This window comes from Aptenodytes patagonicus, chromosome 16, assembly GCF_965638725.1.
Source record: "Aptenodytes patagonicus chromosome 16, bAptPat1.pri.cur, whole genome shotgun sequence".
NCBI lineage: Eukaryota > Metazoa > Chordata > Aves > Sphenisciformes > Spheniscidae > Aptenodytes > Aptenodytes patagonicus.
In genome coordinates, this window is record NC_134964.1 from 954,561 (window position 1) to 969,529 (window position 14,969).

The 14,969-nt window shown below is 49.4% G+C and overlaps 1 protein-coding gene across 13 annotated transcripts in view; it reads left to right on the forward strand.

Moving 5' to 3' along the window:
• Nucleotides 1-14,969, forward strand: part of CACNA1G (calcium voltage-gated channel subunit alpha1 G) — a 152,380-nt gene that overhangs the window by 70,262 nt on the left and 67,149 nt on the right. For all 13 annotated transcript variants that reach the window (XM_076354083.1, XM_076354086.1, XM_076354085.1 and 10 more), the window contains exons 11-13: nt 12,138-12,289; nt 12,825-13,010; nt 14,184-14,298. In XM_076354083.1, the coding sequence (XP_076210198.1) occupies nt 12,138-12,289; nt 12,825-13,010; nt 14,184-14,298 (453 nt within the window). The remainder of the gene's footprint in view (nt 1-12,137; nt 12,290-12,824; nt 13,011-14,183; nt 14,299-14,969) is intronic.

Genomic DNA, 14,969 nt, shown 5'->3' on the forward strand with positions numbered 1-14,969 from the left:
CAGCAGTGCTGGGTGGGATTCAGCAGCTCTGGGACCACCGGAGCATCCTGGACTTCAAAACATGAGCTGGTCAGCTGACATCCTCCTTATAGCCAGGGGAGAGAAGTATGCTCCTCCGGAGGCTATCTCACCTTGGGACAGGCATCCTGGAGAGACCTGCTTTTCTCCATGGAAGATGCCTAGAAGACTGAAACAGCCTTTACAGTCATTTGCTTAACAGACTCATCAACCAGAGAAGGCCGGGTTGGGATATTTAGGATGAAAGTGGTGGTTTGAAGGCACATCGAAACGAGTGGAAATTTGGAGTGTGTTGAAAACGCTGGCCCACACCTCTTGCTGTTTATTTGCATTCACCCATCAGTCAATGTGGCCAGACTGAGCACCCACGGCCAGGGGTGCTGGATGCACATAGCAAAGGTAGTTCGTGTCCCCAGGAGCTCATCTCCTACTTTAGGACCTTCCATCCCAAAGCTCCTCTCCATAGACCACCTTCCATATAAACTCACTGTCAACAAATATTTTACCATTGTATGGCTGGGGGTTCAGGAGCTGGGTTTCCTCTAAGCTCCGACATGAGCTTGCTGACTTTCTCACTCAGCATCAGGTTGCTTCCACGTGGTTCCTGCACGTGGATGAGCCTGGCCGGGCTTAACTCTGCGTTTTCTGCCCATCCTCCCCACCCGTCCAGCTCTGACTCTTGCCTTTCTCACGACTGCTGGGTTTGGTGGGAGGAAAGCAGAGCGGTTTGAAGTGCACGTAGCACTCACCATGTCGCTGCTGCTGGGCAGCAGTGTGAAATTTTCCATCAGGGAAACGACAACCAGATTGCTGCGGATTATTAATGTGACTGCTAAATAGCTTGTTTTTCTACAGAGATGAAGCAAAATGCAGGTAGAAACTATTAGCTTTGGGTAGAGGAATATAAAGGTGATTTAAAGGTAGACTCCGGGGGATTTTAAATACACCGTTGAACCAATTGACTGATTCGCCTTAGGGAAGCTGAAGCTCTGCAGCGCTGCAGGTTCAAACAGCTAGGGCTTTGCAAAAGCTTGTTCTGCCATAGAGCAGGAGTAAAATGTGCTGCTAAACCAGAGGGTTTCTGTGCTGCTTTCCCCCCAGCCCTGGCTGTAAGCCAAACTGTGTTCCATAATGTGCTGCTTTTTTTTTTTTTTCTTCTCCAAATCCTTCCTTGGAGTGAAATGCAAAGGCTTTAGTACAAGGCGTGATGTTGGACTCCTCAGCAGGGGAAAGAATTCGGCAAGGGCTTCCTTGAGGAAGGGCTTTGGAGTTTTGTTTTTGTTTTTAAAATATGGTTCACATTGAGCTTCCTGGCTGTTCCGATTTTCCTTGTCTGAACTTGCATTGTATGAACTATACCCTACATATTCATTTGTTTAAATAGTGCTTGAATTTCAGCTGCCGTCTCTGCGGTGTTTTGCCATTGTTAACATAACAAGAGACTGGAGAGTCCTGCACTGGCCTCCCCAAAGCTGCAGCTGGTTCAAATCCATGGCTGGAGCTTGCAGGGACTTGGATCTAGAGTGGTCCAAAACTCTGGTGTCTCTGAAGGAAGGAAGAGAAATTGGTTCAGACCTGTAGAGAACCGTTTGTTAATTCTTAAAAGCAAATTGGAGAGATGATGGGGGTGAATGACTCTTTGGGACAGCACCCAAGGAGAAAAGCTCATCACCCATGGGAGGCAGTTCTTCAAGGAAGTGGGAAGAGGCGACGCCTGACATCCCCCCAGCGGGAGGGTAACTGGTGGAGCACCCCCAGCTACAGCAAGGTGTTGTAGGAATCCACAAAGCAGCAGTGCCAAGAACCAGGGTGTGCAAACTCCATCTGCAGAAGGCAGGAGCAGCCTCAGCCCATGGTAGTATCTAAAGCTGAATTCCTAGCGCATCCCACTGCAGGGGCCCAGAGTGTACACAGTGCAGATGATGTAAAGTTGTCACCGGTAACATTACGATCTGATAGCCAGTGCGGCATGGAAATATCAACCATCTGTGCCAAAGCATGAAAGGAAAGCTTGCTGGCAAAATGCATTAAGGTGTCTATTTATGTAAACAGTTGAGGCTGGAGAGCATGGGAGTCTTCCTAATCAGCGTCAGAGGACGTGAAATTTTCAGGTATCCAGGATGATCGAGAGGGGAGGTGAAGGGTCAGTAACTGCAGCAGCATTAGAAAACCTGCCGGCATGGAGGAACCATTAGGCTCCAGGTTCAAGCATTTATAATAGTCACCCATATGGTATTTATGTACTTCTGCTTCTGCCTGAATTCAGTGTGTAGGGAAGAAGGTAACTGAAAATTATTAGCTGTTGTGACACCCACTGATTGGTTTCTCCACGTGGGAGGAAAATTTGATTGCTCCATGGAGAAGTGGTGTAACGGAGCTGGACAGTGGGGATTTGGCAGGCTGGTGCCCCAGGTCTTGGGATGCTTGAGTCTGTGCTAGTGTCCAAAGTCCTGGGCAGGCTGGAGGGCAGCAGGTCTGGATCCATTTGTGAGCACTGCCTCAAGAAATAAGGGCGTTTTGGGGATCAGAAGGACTTTACTTCCAGGACTTGGTGGTCAAGAGCATCCTAATCTCCACCAGTTTCAAGCCAAGTTGAACCTTTTGCTGCTGGCCCCAGGAGTGGTGGAGGGCAGCTGCAGATTTGTCGGGCATGTGGAGGCTGCTCCTTTGACATCCCTATGTGCCAAAATGAGATCTTGCCAAGTGCTCGTTCGCCTCCCGAGGAGGCTGTGGAGGATCCGGGCATGAGCTGCAACTCGCAGGGTGCGTGCTGCCCGGCTCGCCCTTGCCTGGCTGCACAGGGCGGTTGTGGGCAACACCGTGTCTGCTCTGACCTCTGCATCTCCACATCAGGTTGACCCAGGACATCTAAATTTTGTCTTCTTTCATGTGTGTGGATTTGTGTCAGGCCTCCAGGTCAGGAAGGAAGGGAATGCTTTTTTAAAAAAATATTTTTGGTATCTCTTGCACCTCTTTTGAATTGTTTCCTGTGAGTGCAGGGACTCGAGGACCCATCCCACATCCAGGCAGCAGCTGGTGCTGCACCAGGGGCTCTCTGCATCGCACACCGATGCAAACCGGTGCTGTACCCCCTTAACCCTGCACCCCGGCTGCTTTACTCCAACCGTGGCCTTAATAGTACAGCCCGACTTTTCTTTGTGGCGAAGTTTCTAATTTGATGCTTCCTTGTATGAATCTGATTCATTAGGCTTTGATTCAGGAGGGCACTTATGCATGTGTGTGCTTCCCTCTAAATCAATGAGACAGCCTTTCCCCGGAAAACCTCCATCTGCCCCAGGCTTTTCGCGGGAGCTCGCAAGGTCCTGCGCTCACACACCATCTTCTCTTCCTTAGAGATATCTCCACTTCCACTTTGGTGCATGTTCCATGTCTCTATTTAACTCCATTACACATCTCTCCAGCCCTGTGCCAGCTACTCTTAGCCAAGCGATCAAAGCTTTGGCAGCGCAGTGAGGCTTTCCCTCCCTCGGTGTCTGCTGGCTTTGCCCAACGCAGGGCTTGTAGCATCAACTTAATTTCTCAGCGCTACAGCTGCATAGGGCACTCCCACGGTAGGAAAATGAGGTGCCCTATAGATTTACACGTGCTGTATTCAATTAGCTCCTGCTTAAGCAGAAATTAGTCTTATTAACTGTTTGTTGTTGGAGACTGGAGGAGTCAAGTCAACGCTAATGGAAGTCATCAGAGCTGTTAATCACTAGGATCACTGACTTCAAAACCAGCTCTCTGTTTGTTATTGGGGGTAATTCTTTTTATGGACCTCGGGGGTTCTTCCGCTTCTCAGTGATTTGAAGGGTTTATGAGGTCTTGTAGGAACTCAAGAGTGTTTTAATTGACTCACTCACGAAGCTCTTCCAGAGTGTCATGCAAAACACAGGGGTGCCACGGCCCTCATAGTCATTAAAAAAATGGGCTGTGCCTATAAAGCAGACTTTATCCTGGTTCTGGAGACTGAATGATTTGAAAATTAAATGAGACTTCATGCAACTGGAAAGCGTATGGGTTTTTTATCAGATAATTCAGTTCTCTGCATGCTTTAGGGATGAGCCTATGTGGATTCCTTGACATCTACTAAAGTTTTCTTCAGCTCCCTGGATGGGGAGCCGTAAGTGTCAATTGTTTCCTGTTAATTTAGTTCAGAGGCTGGAAATACTCGGGCTGCCTTAGATCCTATCATTACAGCTGTTGTTTCAGCTGCCATCCGTACCCTCGTGTTATCTCTGCTCAGGCAGTGTTGTGAAGAGACTCCGGCTCAGTGAAATGGGAAAATGATGTGTGCTTTCGAAACTTGCTTCGTCCCCACGCGGATGAAAAATCGCTGCTCTCTGCAGATAGCCGGGCGTTTCTCTCTGCTCCTTCTTGGATTATTGTGGTTGTTCCCCTTGGGTGGGAGCCAGCAAACTCAGCTAGAGCTTCTGGAGCATCCTCAGCTTGCACCAGCAAATGCTTTCATCTGTAAGCGCTCCTGATTGCTGATTGTTGGTGATTTCCCAGGGATCAGTCCATTTTTTCCCCCGACTCTCCTGGTAGAGGTTGGTCCCAATGCTGTTGGTGCCCATGAGTCTGCCCTGCTGCTACCCGTGTCCTCGCAGAGCCCCTTCCCACCCCGCTCAGCCCCCAGCGGGAGCGGGGACAGGAGCCGAGTGCTTTTTCCCTCGTCTCTGCTGGATTTCAGCTCGCTGTTATAATTGTTTTTTTGCTGATGTTAGGAAACGACCAGCTTTTCCCCCGTGGACGTCTGTCAGCATTAGAGATAATGTTACCAGCACCAGAAACCCGGGTTCAGCAGAACTGTGCAGGAGCTGTACAGAGACAGCCTTTTTCTTTCCCTTTTTTTATTTCCTCCCTCCCCCGGTACCTTTTCAAGTACTAATGGGGAGATAAGTTTCAAACTTGGTTTAGATTAACTAGAAATGGAGGGCTTTAAATCTCAAGTACTTACAAGGTGTGACCAAGTGGAAATGCAGCTTTTGTTCAGCTTAAGCTCCTTCGAAACCTGAGCAGAGGGATGAGCCAGTTCATGTTTTTCTTGCACTTTCTGGGATAATATTCATCCAGAAATCTCAAGCTGAGAGAGATAAGGAGTTCAGGCGAGAATATCTGCTGTGCCTCCTGAGAGGGGTAAAGAGAGCACGGCCCCAGGGCTTGGAGGAGGAGAGCATGGTCTGCGGATCCTGTTCATGGTCCTGAGCAGGGATAGTTCACGGCAGGTCCCTTCAGGGTTGACTGATGAGGTTCTCCATCTTGCTCAGGGCTTGTCCCCTCATTTGCACCCCGGGCTCGGGGTGGACAGGAGGCAGAGGTGCATGGGGACACGGCCCTGTACAGGCAGTCAGGGCCGGGGAATTCGGTTGTTGGCCATGGTTGCTCAACAAGGATGTGGTGGAGAGGAAGGTCTTGCACCAGAAGGTGCCATGTGCATGGGACTCAGCTCCTTCCTTCTGCAGGTGTGGGGTGGGAAGGGACATTTGTTAACTGGAACGGGGAAGAACGGGTGGAAGGTGAGGAGATTAGCAGCGGTGGTGGAAGGGGAGTCCCTCCTGTGCAGACAGCTCCGATTTCTCTGAAATGAAAGCTGCTTTCCTCCCTTTCTTACAGCGTCACTTGCCGTGGCATGAAATATTCAGCCTCCATTCAGCCCGTAACAAAATTCTCCTTTCTCATGTGGTGATGGGATGAAACTGGACTTGTTCGCTTGTCTGTCAAAGTCATTTCCTTTTAATAAATGCCTATAAATCCTGAACTTCCCAGCAGTCCTCCAGCCCACCGAGCAGCGAGCTCGCTGCCCTTTCTGTGTCTCCAGCCCCAGGAGGAGCAAAGCAAAAACCTCTGCAATCCTGCTACCTTCTGAATTGTTTTCTTTAACCAATTTGGCAAAGGATGAGTAGAAAAAGCCTATCGGTCTATCAGGCTCCAATTAAGCACGGCTCAGGTTCGTGCTGCTGGACCCAGGACAATAACTAAAGCCCGATGCCTTTTAAGGAGCCCCAAAGACAATGAATGTCATCGCTGAAAATATGTGTGGATTGAATTTCTATTTATAAAGAAGCAAGTGGCTCTGGAGCTAAGAGGAGCTGTATTTACCGAAGGGAACCAAAGTGGTTTTTTGGATGGCCGTGGCTCAGCGGGTGCACCAAGGCAGGGGGAATAATGTGGGTGCGACGAGGGCAGGGCATGGAGAAGGCCTGTTGGTTGACTGAGGACATAGCCGTGAGCTATAAAAGATGGGGAATCGGGCATGGGAGAGGGCAAAAAAAGGGCACCTCATTTTGTTAGTTAATAGCTGCTTCTGGTCATCAGAATTTCTTGCATTTTGTCCCAGGACTCGTGGTCTGGCTCCTGTTTCGAGGTAGACCCGGTGCGTGTCTGCACCCATGCGGAGGGTGGAGAGGATCTTAATGGAGCGGTGTCAGGTTGAAAATCGCGTCTTTGTGTGACCCATTTGATTTTTTTCTTATGTATATATATTAAAAATCTGCAAGTGATGAGTCAGTAAAATGTTGTTGGTGTTTCCTGTGAAGTAGCTGAGGTCAGTATTTTCTTTCTGTGTTATTTTTCCTTAGTTGCCATGGTAATAATTTCAGAAGGGTTTTATTCTGCAGCCATTTGAATGGGTTAGAAGTTTTCATGGTCTTCTGGATCCGCTCGCAGAAGCAGAGCCCTCGGGATCAGGAGGGATCTGCCTCCTGGCTGGTCACCCCATCCCTCCCGCTGTGCTGTGGTGAGACAGAGTGTTTTTTCTGTTTTATTTTATTGTTAGCAAGATAGAGAGGAAAGCCCTTGGGGTGCTTCTGCTCTTTTGTGCTGACATCCCCAGGGGCAGGGGCTGGGCAAGACCAGGCTTGGCCACAGCCTGGAGCAAGGGGGAAATGGGGATGGACGGATCCATGCCAGACGCGCCCATGGCGCTGGGTGCAGGTCTGATGATGATGAAGAGCCTGTGCCATGCCTGTGCTTTATATGGGTCATGGCTGGAGGAAGGCAGGAGTAGAAGCCTTGTAAGCTCTGTGCACCGTCTGCCAGGGCACTTGGTTGCACTTCATCGCGCAGCAGGGCTTGTCTTTGAGGAATTGGGGAACACAGCCCCCGGGGCTTGCGCTTTTAATCACCCCAGCCCCTGTCCTCACCTTTTTCCCCACTCATTGCCTGCAGCCTCGCTCGCTCAGCAGACACCTTGGAGCCCTGTGCACAGGAAGGAGTAGCATGTGCCACCGTCTTGTGTCCAGGTGGAAATGGAGCACGTCCCTTCTGCCATCGGAAACCTCACTCCTGCGCTTCTACTCAGTTTAAAAAAAGAAAAAAAAAATTAAAGAAATGCGTTACAGCCTATTTCTGAATGCTGAAAAAGGGCAAAGTGCTGGTCCAGCTCTGAGATACCCCTCGAGGCAACATTTAGTACCTGGGGACATCTTCCCTTGCCCCCTCCTGTCCCCCACGGCAGTGCCCTGCTTGGTGCCAGGCAGCCCTGCCTGAAACCTCCAGGCAGGGTGCAGAGAGCACCCCCTCCTTGCCGCCACGGTTTGCACCCTGCCAGGCAGGGTTATGTCTGGGCCGGCGCCCGTGGCTCGCCGCCTCCTCCCTGCCGCCTTCGTTCGCTGCGTGGTGTTTATGGGAGATGCTGCTCTGTCTGCTCCTATTTTATGTGCTGCCAGAGCTTGTCAATGTGCTGTTTGGTACATCAACAAATCGACACTACACAAACAGAGAGCTAACAGGGAATGATTTATCCAGGACACCACATCTGTGTGTCCAGCAAGGCGAGGTGTCCTGGAAACAAAATTCAGTATTTACCGAAGACTCATCGGAAGAGCTGGTGTTTTGTGCCACAGCTGAATCGTGCTTGTATCTCGGTCTTTCTGGGTGTTGCTCATTTAATCATAGGATGCTTTCCTTTTAATTAGTCACTGCTGCTGATGATGAGAGAATTAGCAGACTTTTCTCTTAATGGAGAAGCTGAGGCTGTGGCAGATGTGCTGTAATCGGGGTGGTAGGCAGGAGGCTTTCTACTGCAAAGAAACCCCAGGGTCTGCACCTCAGGCTCTGCTTCCCTGCAAAATACCCTTTCCAGGGGGGTTCCTAGAGGGGTTTGTTTTCCAAATATATCCTTTAGTCAAAGGACTGATGCCACCTTCCTCAGCTGCCGTGTTGTGGCCCTCAGAGGGGAAAGCTGCTTGATTTTACCGGCTCTTTTCATCCATGCCTGGCGAGGACTTGTGGAGCTGGTTGTGTGCCAGGAGTCGGTGACTCTCCCAGGTGCATTATGTCTAGAGCTAGTCAATATAGTTTTGATTAGACAGTTATTGTCAGAAAATGGCAGCTTATCAAACTTGAAGCTGTTCGTGGGAGGGGAGCGGTTTCAGTGAACTGGCTTCAAAGAAAAAAATTTATTGAAATACATTGTCTGAGATATTTGAAACGTCCATTTGAACAGTTGGGGAACAAAAAGTTCCATGTTCTTCTTCAAGCTGACTTTTATTTATGTTTTTTAATTTCAGTTGATTTACAGTACAGAGCAAATGGATAAGGGAATAGGGACTGAAATGAAGGGGAGAGCTTTCAAAATTTTGGGCACAAAGTGTTTCAATTCGCCAATTCTGAAACTGCATTCCTGTTTGGAATGGGATGACAATTTCAATTCCCACAGGAGAGAAAAGCCACTTTCCTGCTGTATTGTAATGATGTCTAAGGAAAGAAGTCTCAGGCATGTTTCTGATTTCTCTAGAGCAGAAGCATCTTATAAACAGTCTTATTATCTGTACGCATCTATGGCTGCATGGAAATCCCATAGCTGGCGTTCTCAGAAGTGTTTGAATCCCCACTGCCTGGCTGTGATCCCCTTGGACAGGATCACGATCTCAGCCCACCTCTATTTTTATAAATAATTCCCGGCAGTGCTTGTGGCAGGGGTCCGGGTGGGTGCCCCATGGACGGGCTGCAGCGACGTGTCCCTTGAAAGGGATGCGGAGCTGTTGCAGGGGGCCCATGAGCTGCCCTGGGGACCCCCGAGCGGGAGCGAGGGGCTTGGGGGAGAGCGCTCCACAGCTGGCTGCAGAAATCCTCCAAGTAATTCGCATCGCCCCGTCTCAACTGTTTAGGGATGTGTTGTTTCCCAAAGCAAAATAACTCCTTGATTTCAGCCGGGTCTGGTTGCGGTGTGCTTCCAGCAGATGCTCGCCTCGCCCTCCCCTGGCAGAGTTCCAGGCTGCCCTGGAGACCCTTCTCTTCTCCTGGCCAGGTGAAAGGGAAGTTTTCCCTTCCTCTTTCAACCCATTTTGGCCATTAATCTTAGATTTTTGGATATTAATTCTCAGCTCCGGTTCAGGAGATCCCACTCTTCATTTTTATTACGGGCGCCCAATGTCTCAGATATTAAAAACCGTTTCCTGCGAGGGAAGCGGAAAAGAGTGTGTGGAGGAGGAGTGGGGGGCCAGGCGGCTTTTTCGGTGTGAAGTAGGGGGCGATGGATGGATCTGGTGCTGCTGCGGGTGCTGAGCATCACCACGCTGCACAGGCTGACCCATAGTCCTCCCGCGCCGGTGCCAGGGGTATTTGGGGCTCTCGTGAGCCGGGTGGGCTGGGAGGGATGTTTCATGGGCTGGGGGGGGGGGGTGGTCACGGCCATTCTGGTGGGTGCTGGGGGTCCTGTGAGAGTTGCAGCATCAGCACTGCTCCCCCCGTGGCTCCCCACGTCATCCAGCTGTGCCCTGCCAGCGCCTCCCATCCAGATTTATACATCCCAATAACATCTCCAACCAGAAGGTGCTCATGAAGTGCAAAGTTTCATTAATCCACGCTATTAATACGACATCCCTGCCGGGGCTGCTTGGGTTTTCCATGTCAGCCCCCGCGGGGAAGGGATGCCGCAGCTGTGGGAGATGCTGGGCGCTGCTCATGCATCGAGGGACTTAACTGGGTTGCGCCTGCGGGGAGGGTTAGATTTGGCAGCGTGGTCGCAGAGGGTGGAAATCAGCCTTCGGGACCCGGGTTAGTGGTGCTGATGGATGAGAAGGAAAGCTTCCAGGAACGCATTTTCTTTCCAGCAGTATCGCTGCGATAATGATAACAGCACAGCCTGCCTCGGTGCTGGGGCACTCATGAATGAGTTGGCATTTTTTTTGTGACTAATGTAGACTTTCAGCTATTTGAAATTGTCCTGAGGTGCAGCTTGACATATAAGTTCTCGGCCTATTTATTACTTTGTGTCTGAGTGTTCCCATAGGCGTATGATTTTAAACCAGGGCTGCGTTTAATATCGAGAGCTGGAGCATTTGTATTTCAGCTCTAGATCAGTGAGGAGGTGATTTGGGCTGTGTGTCTGGTGTGTTTGGCAAACTCTAGCCAAGGGATCTGCTCCTCAGCGAGGATGTTTGAGGTATAGGAAGTGTTCGACACCCCCCCTTTTTTTTTTTTTAATTACTTTTTCTTTTCAATGCTGCCGTTTCCCCCTTTGCTATCCCGTGACCATTGCTGTGTCATCACAAGCTCCCACTAGTATCAGTGCAAGTCCTCAGGGATTATACTGTCGCGCTGAGATAACGTCAGACCAATTTGGGTCCCCCATCTACCATCATACTGGGTTGGAGAAACCTGAGCTGCAAGGGCTCAGCCAGCTGTGCCTGGAGACTTCAACCCTGAGAAAGAGAGAGTTGAATGCCCACATGGATTTATCTGTTTATTTGCCTGTGTATATCTGTGGAGCCTTTGGTCGCTGCAGTTTCTTGGGACTCTGAAAAACAGTTGATCAAGTGTTGACCCTGCCCCTGAGCCATCCCCTCTCCCGGCTCCCATGGTGTTGGGTTGGGGTTGGGTCACCTCACGTCAAACCCTACAGCTTGTGCCGCAGCATGTGCCGTGGCATGGCAGCTCCTGGCCCGTTGTAGGAAGTTTTTGGCCAGCCATGAAGGTGTTACATGTAAGTGGTGGGAGCAGTCAACAGCACGCGTTGCACGTTAGCTTCTGCTCGTGGTGTAGCTGCCGTGAACCTGCACATCTGGCTGTAACTCACCATGATGTTCAGGCATCTAAAGCTGCGGGTGGTTACACGTGGGGATTTAGGAAAGCATCTGAGTGAGTTAAGTGCCAAACTACCCCTAAGAGGAATCCAGCACCCAGTGTGCATAAGGTGCTTTGTGAACTGTGCCAGCCCACTGCCCCGCGGGGCACCTCGGCGTTGCCGACATGACCCTGCAGCCATCTGCCAGCAGGACGCTGTCTCTTGATTTTAATGAAGCCTTTAAGTACAAACATGCAGTTGTGGCTGTGTGTTGGGGTTAAATGGGGAGAAGGGATCTGGTACTGCAGATTCTGCTCCTGTCTTTGCCACTGACTGATCCTAAACAGACTACGCCACCGGTTTTTGTCTTCTGCCATATGTTTTCCAGTAATGCCTGCCCACCCGCTGGGGAAAGCGCAGCGCTGGGTATCTGCAGGCATTGTTGGGAACCCTCTGTGAAATATGCTAGAAAAACATGTAAGGTATTAATTTAAGACTAAGATTACGGGAAGTCTGTTTTTTAGGTTTTTTTGGCAATCTAAAAATAGAGCTACGAGTCTGAATTGCCGGGATCAGGCCCTTCCTCAGTTGCAGTATTTGGGGCTTCCTGATAATGAGGTTTTTTGAGCCATTCCAGCTATAGCACCTCAAATCTCTGCATTTGAAAATCATAGCTTAAATCTTTTGATGAGATACGAAATAAAAAGACAGGCCCTAAGAGGATATTTACATGAGAAAACGGTCCGACTCTCCCTTCTGCATAAGGAGAATTGGGTTGGAGGATGTGAAAGCGTTAAGGCTCAGTACACGCCACTTCTACATAAACCTCCTGAGGTGGTACTAAAGCTGTGATTAACGTGAAGTCCATGCCTGGATTTACCTGCTCAATTTACAACGGGTGTATAAACCTTAAATACTCTGCTAGCATTTTTCTTCTCTCTCCTGGGCTTTGAGTGAGCTATTACCATTTGCTCGCTACACCGTTAGCATCGGTAGTCCTACACTTGTGGTATTGGGGCTTGTATTTCCAGGTGTAGTTTTGGATATGGCTAACAAATGGAGCTGTGCTGCTTACCGTGTCCCTTTCCTCCTCCTCTTTCCCCAGCCGGAGGAGCTTACCAACGCCCTGGAGATCAGCAACATAGTCTTCACAAGCCTCTTTGCCCTGGAGATGCTGTTGAAAGTCCTCGTTTATGGTCCTTTTGGCTATATTAAGAATCCATACAACATCTTTGATGGGATCATCGTGGTGATTAGGTACAAACCTAGAGCTTTCTTTATGCATGTTTCTCCTCATTTGGCTGTTTAATTAAACAGAAAGTAATGGAGAGTGGGCATAAATACTTTCCTATGACACTTTATACGTCTCTGCTGTAAATTAATGCACTTAGACATGATTGCTTATACATATCTTGGGGTTATTTTATGGTCATTTTAGAGAGAGGCCCAAGCAGAAAGCCCTCAGTCCCAAAGTCCTGGGAAAGTCTAGGATCCAAACGGTACAAACAGTGCCCGATTAAGCAGCTGTCTGGTTTTTTGGCACGTGCAAAGGCTGTAATTGCCCCTGCAGCTGCAGCCACTGATTTGCAGGCGTGTTTTTGACATTCTAGTGGGGCTCTGCTCTTTGCAAGCCTGGATGGAGTCCAGCTCACTGGGGGCATTGGCAGTGCATCTCTGCCCGCTTTCCATGCCTCTTCTCTCTGAATTTCACCCTCCCTTTGCTTCCTCTCCTCCATGCCTTTGCGTTAGGCTTTGTCTTCTCATCCTGCAATGACCTTTTTTTATCCCTCAGTGTGTGGGAGATAGTGGGCCAGCAAGGTGGGGGGCTCTCGGTCCTGCGGACCTTTCGGCTCATGCGAGTTTTGAAGCTGGTCCGCTTCATGCCAGCCCTCCAGCGCCAGCTCGTGGTCCTCATGAAGACCATGGACAACGTGGCTACGTTCTGCATGTTGCTGATGCTCTTCATCTTCATCTTCAGGTGAGCACTTCCGATTCCCAGTCCTGGGGGTTTTTTAGGTGGGATCCCGTGGCGAGGTGAGGAGATGTAAGAGTCCATACCAGGGCATGGCTGAGCTGAACAGTCCCAGAAACAGCATCGCTGGCCAGAGCTGGCGATGGCTTGCTGCCCTGACTAAATTCTCTCAACTCTGGCCAAACGAGACATCTGTCTTTGCAAGATGACTTACAAGGAAAATCTTTCAGCTGGATGATTCTTTGACATCACCCCAAGACAGCGGTCCCATTACTTACCGACTAACAGAAAGCCTGATGCTAAAAATATTGCCAAGGAGAGGGTGATGTTCCTAAAATAAAGTCAGCCGTGGTGGTGCTTGTGCTCTTGCATGGCCTCTTCTGAGAAGGGAGGTTCTGCAGTGGAAACGTTAGAAATAGGGTTGGCATAGCCCCGAATTTTTTGATTTTGGTCTAGAATTTGAGAAGAGCCTGTCTCCTTGTAACAGCCAACGCTGGTGTTCCAGCAATCCAGGCACTGGGAAGGCTGAAGAAAGCCAGTCTCTTCCATGGAATAATGTCCCTTCTCCCAGCAAGATGTTTCACTCCAAAGCCACCGTTTGCAGCCATTTACAGTAGAGCTGTAAATAATTTGATTATTCAGGTTACTGGCCAAGAGCAGGGGAAAACAAATTATTATTTTAGTATCAATCTTAAATGAAAGGTATTCTGTTTTCCTGTCAAAATTGAAAAAGCTGTTTTGGGTCCCCTAAAATGTCTCATTCAGGTATTTCACATAAACCCTTTCTGTCTTCCTAATTCAAATTAAGCATATTTTGCTAAAAATGTGTCATTGCAAAGCAGAAAGTCAAAACATTTTCTTTCAACATTTTCTAAAAAAAATGTTTTGACTTTAAAAAAAAACAAAAACAAAGCAGAGGAAAAAGAAGGAGCAGGCATACTTTTTGCCTGAAACTGTTTGACAAATTTGACCCAAATTCACAACTGGTTTGCGTGATCTCGAGGCGTGTTTTTCAGTGAACGAATGATTCATCTTTAAAAAAAAAAAAAACAACCAAAAACCAAAAAAACCTGCCCAGGTGAAATCAGGAGACGCAGTCAGTCCTGCTGTGCGATTATTAGTTCTTAATAGGAGACCGATGTCGTCTCCTGTTGAACCCCTGCTTTCCCTCCCGTGCAGCATCCTGGGGATGCACCTCTTTGGCTGTAAGTTTGCTTCGGAGCGAGACGGCGACACGCTGCCCGACAGGAAGAACTTCGACTCCTTGCTCTGGGCCATCGTCACTGTTTTCCAGGTACAAAATGGAAAACGCCACAACTCGTGTGCATTTTGGGGGCTGCAGGGGCTGGGGTTGTTTTCCAAAGCATCTGACAGAGCTTAGTGAAGCTCCTTGCCGTGGACGGGAGAGGACCCAAAACCACAAGTGCGGGAACACAGGGGTTTTCAGACTGTTTCCCAGAATAAATCAGAAAGCTAATGAGGAGGGGCTGCCAAGGTAGGAGGCTCTTGCATTTGCAGGGTATGGGCTGGGTGGGTGAAAGTAAGTGTAGAGGGTGGAGATGGAGAGGAAGAGATCAGGACCATTTGCGGCGATATCTCGACAAAGAACAGAATCTGTTTTAAGCCCATGATTGATATTTGCAGTTTTTTGTTCTAGCAGCTCTGAGCTCTGTAACTGCTGGATCTGTGAAGGACTTCTAGCTGTTCTGGCCGACCAAAGGAAAGGTCCGACCCATGCGATGTTGCACTCCCTTACGGCTGAACGCGTCCCTTGGTGCGGCTGGGAGTCGGGGCAGTTTGGGCAGGGTCCTTACCGGTAGCATGGGAGTCACGGTCATTTTGGTCCTATCTCTTCTCTGGCTCAGAAGGTGGCTTGGGCCGGATTTATCCTCCTGTGGTTATAGCTACAGTGGATACCCCAAAAGTGGGATGCTCATTTGGCCCATCCAGAGCACAGATACCCAG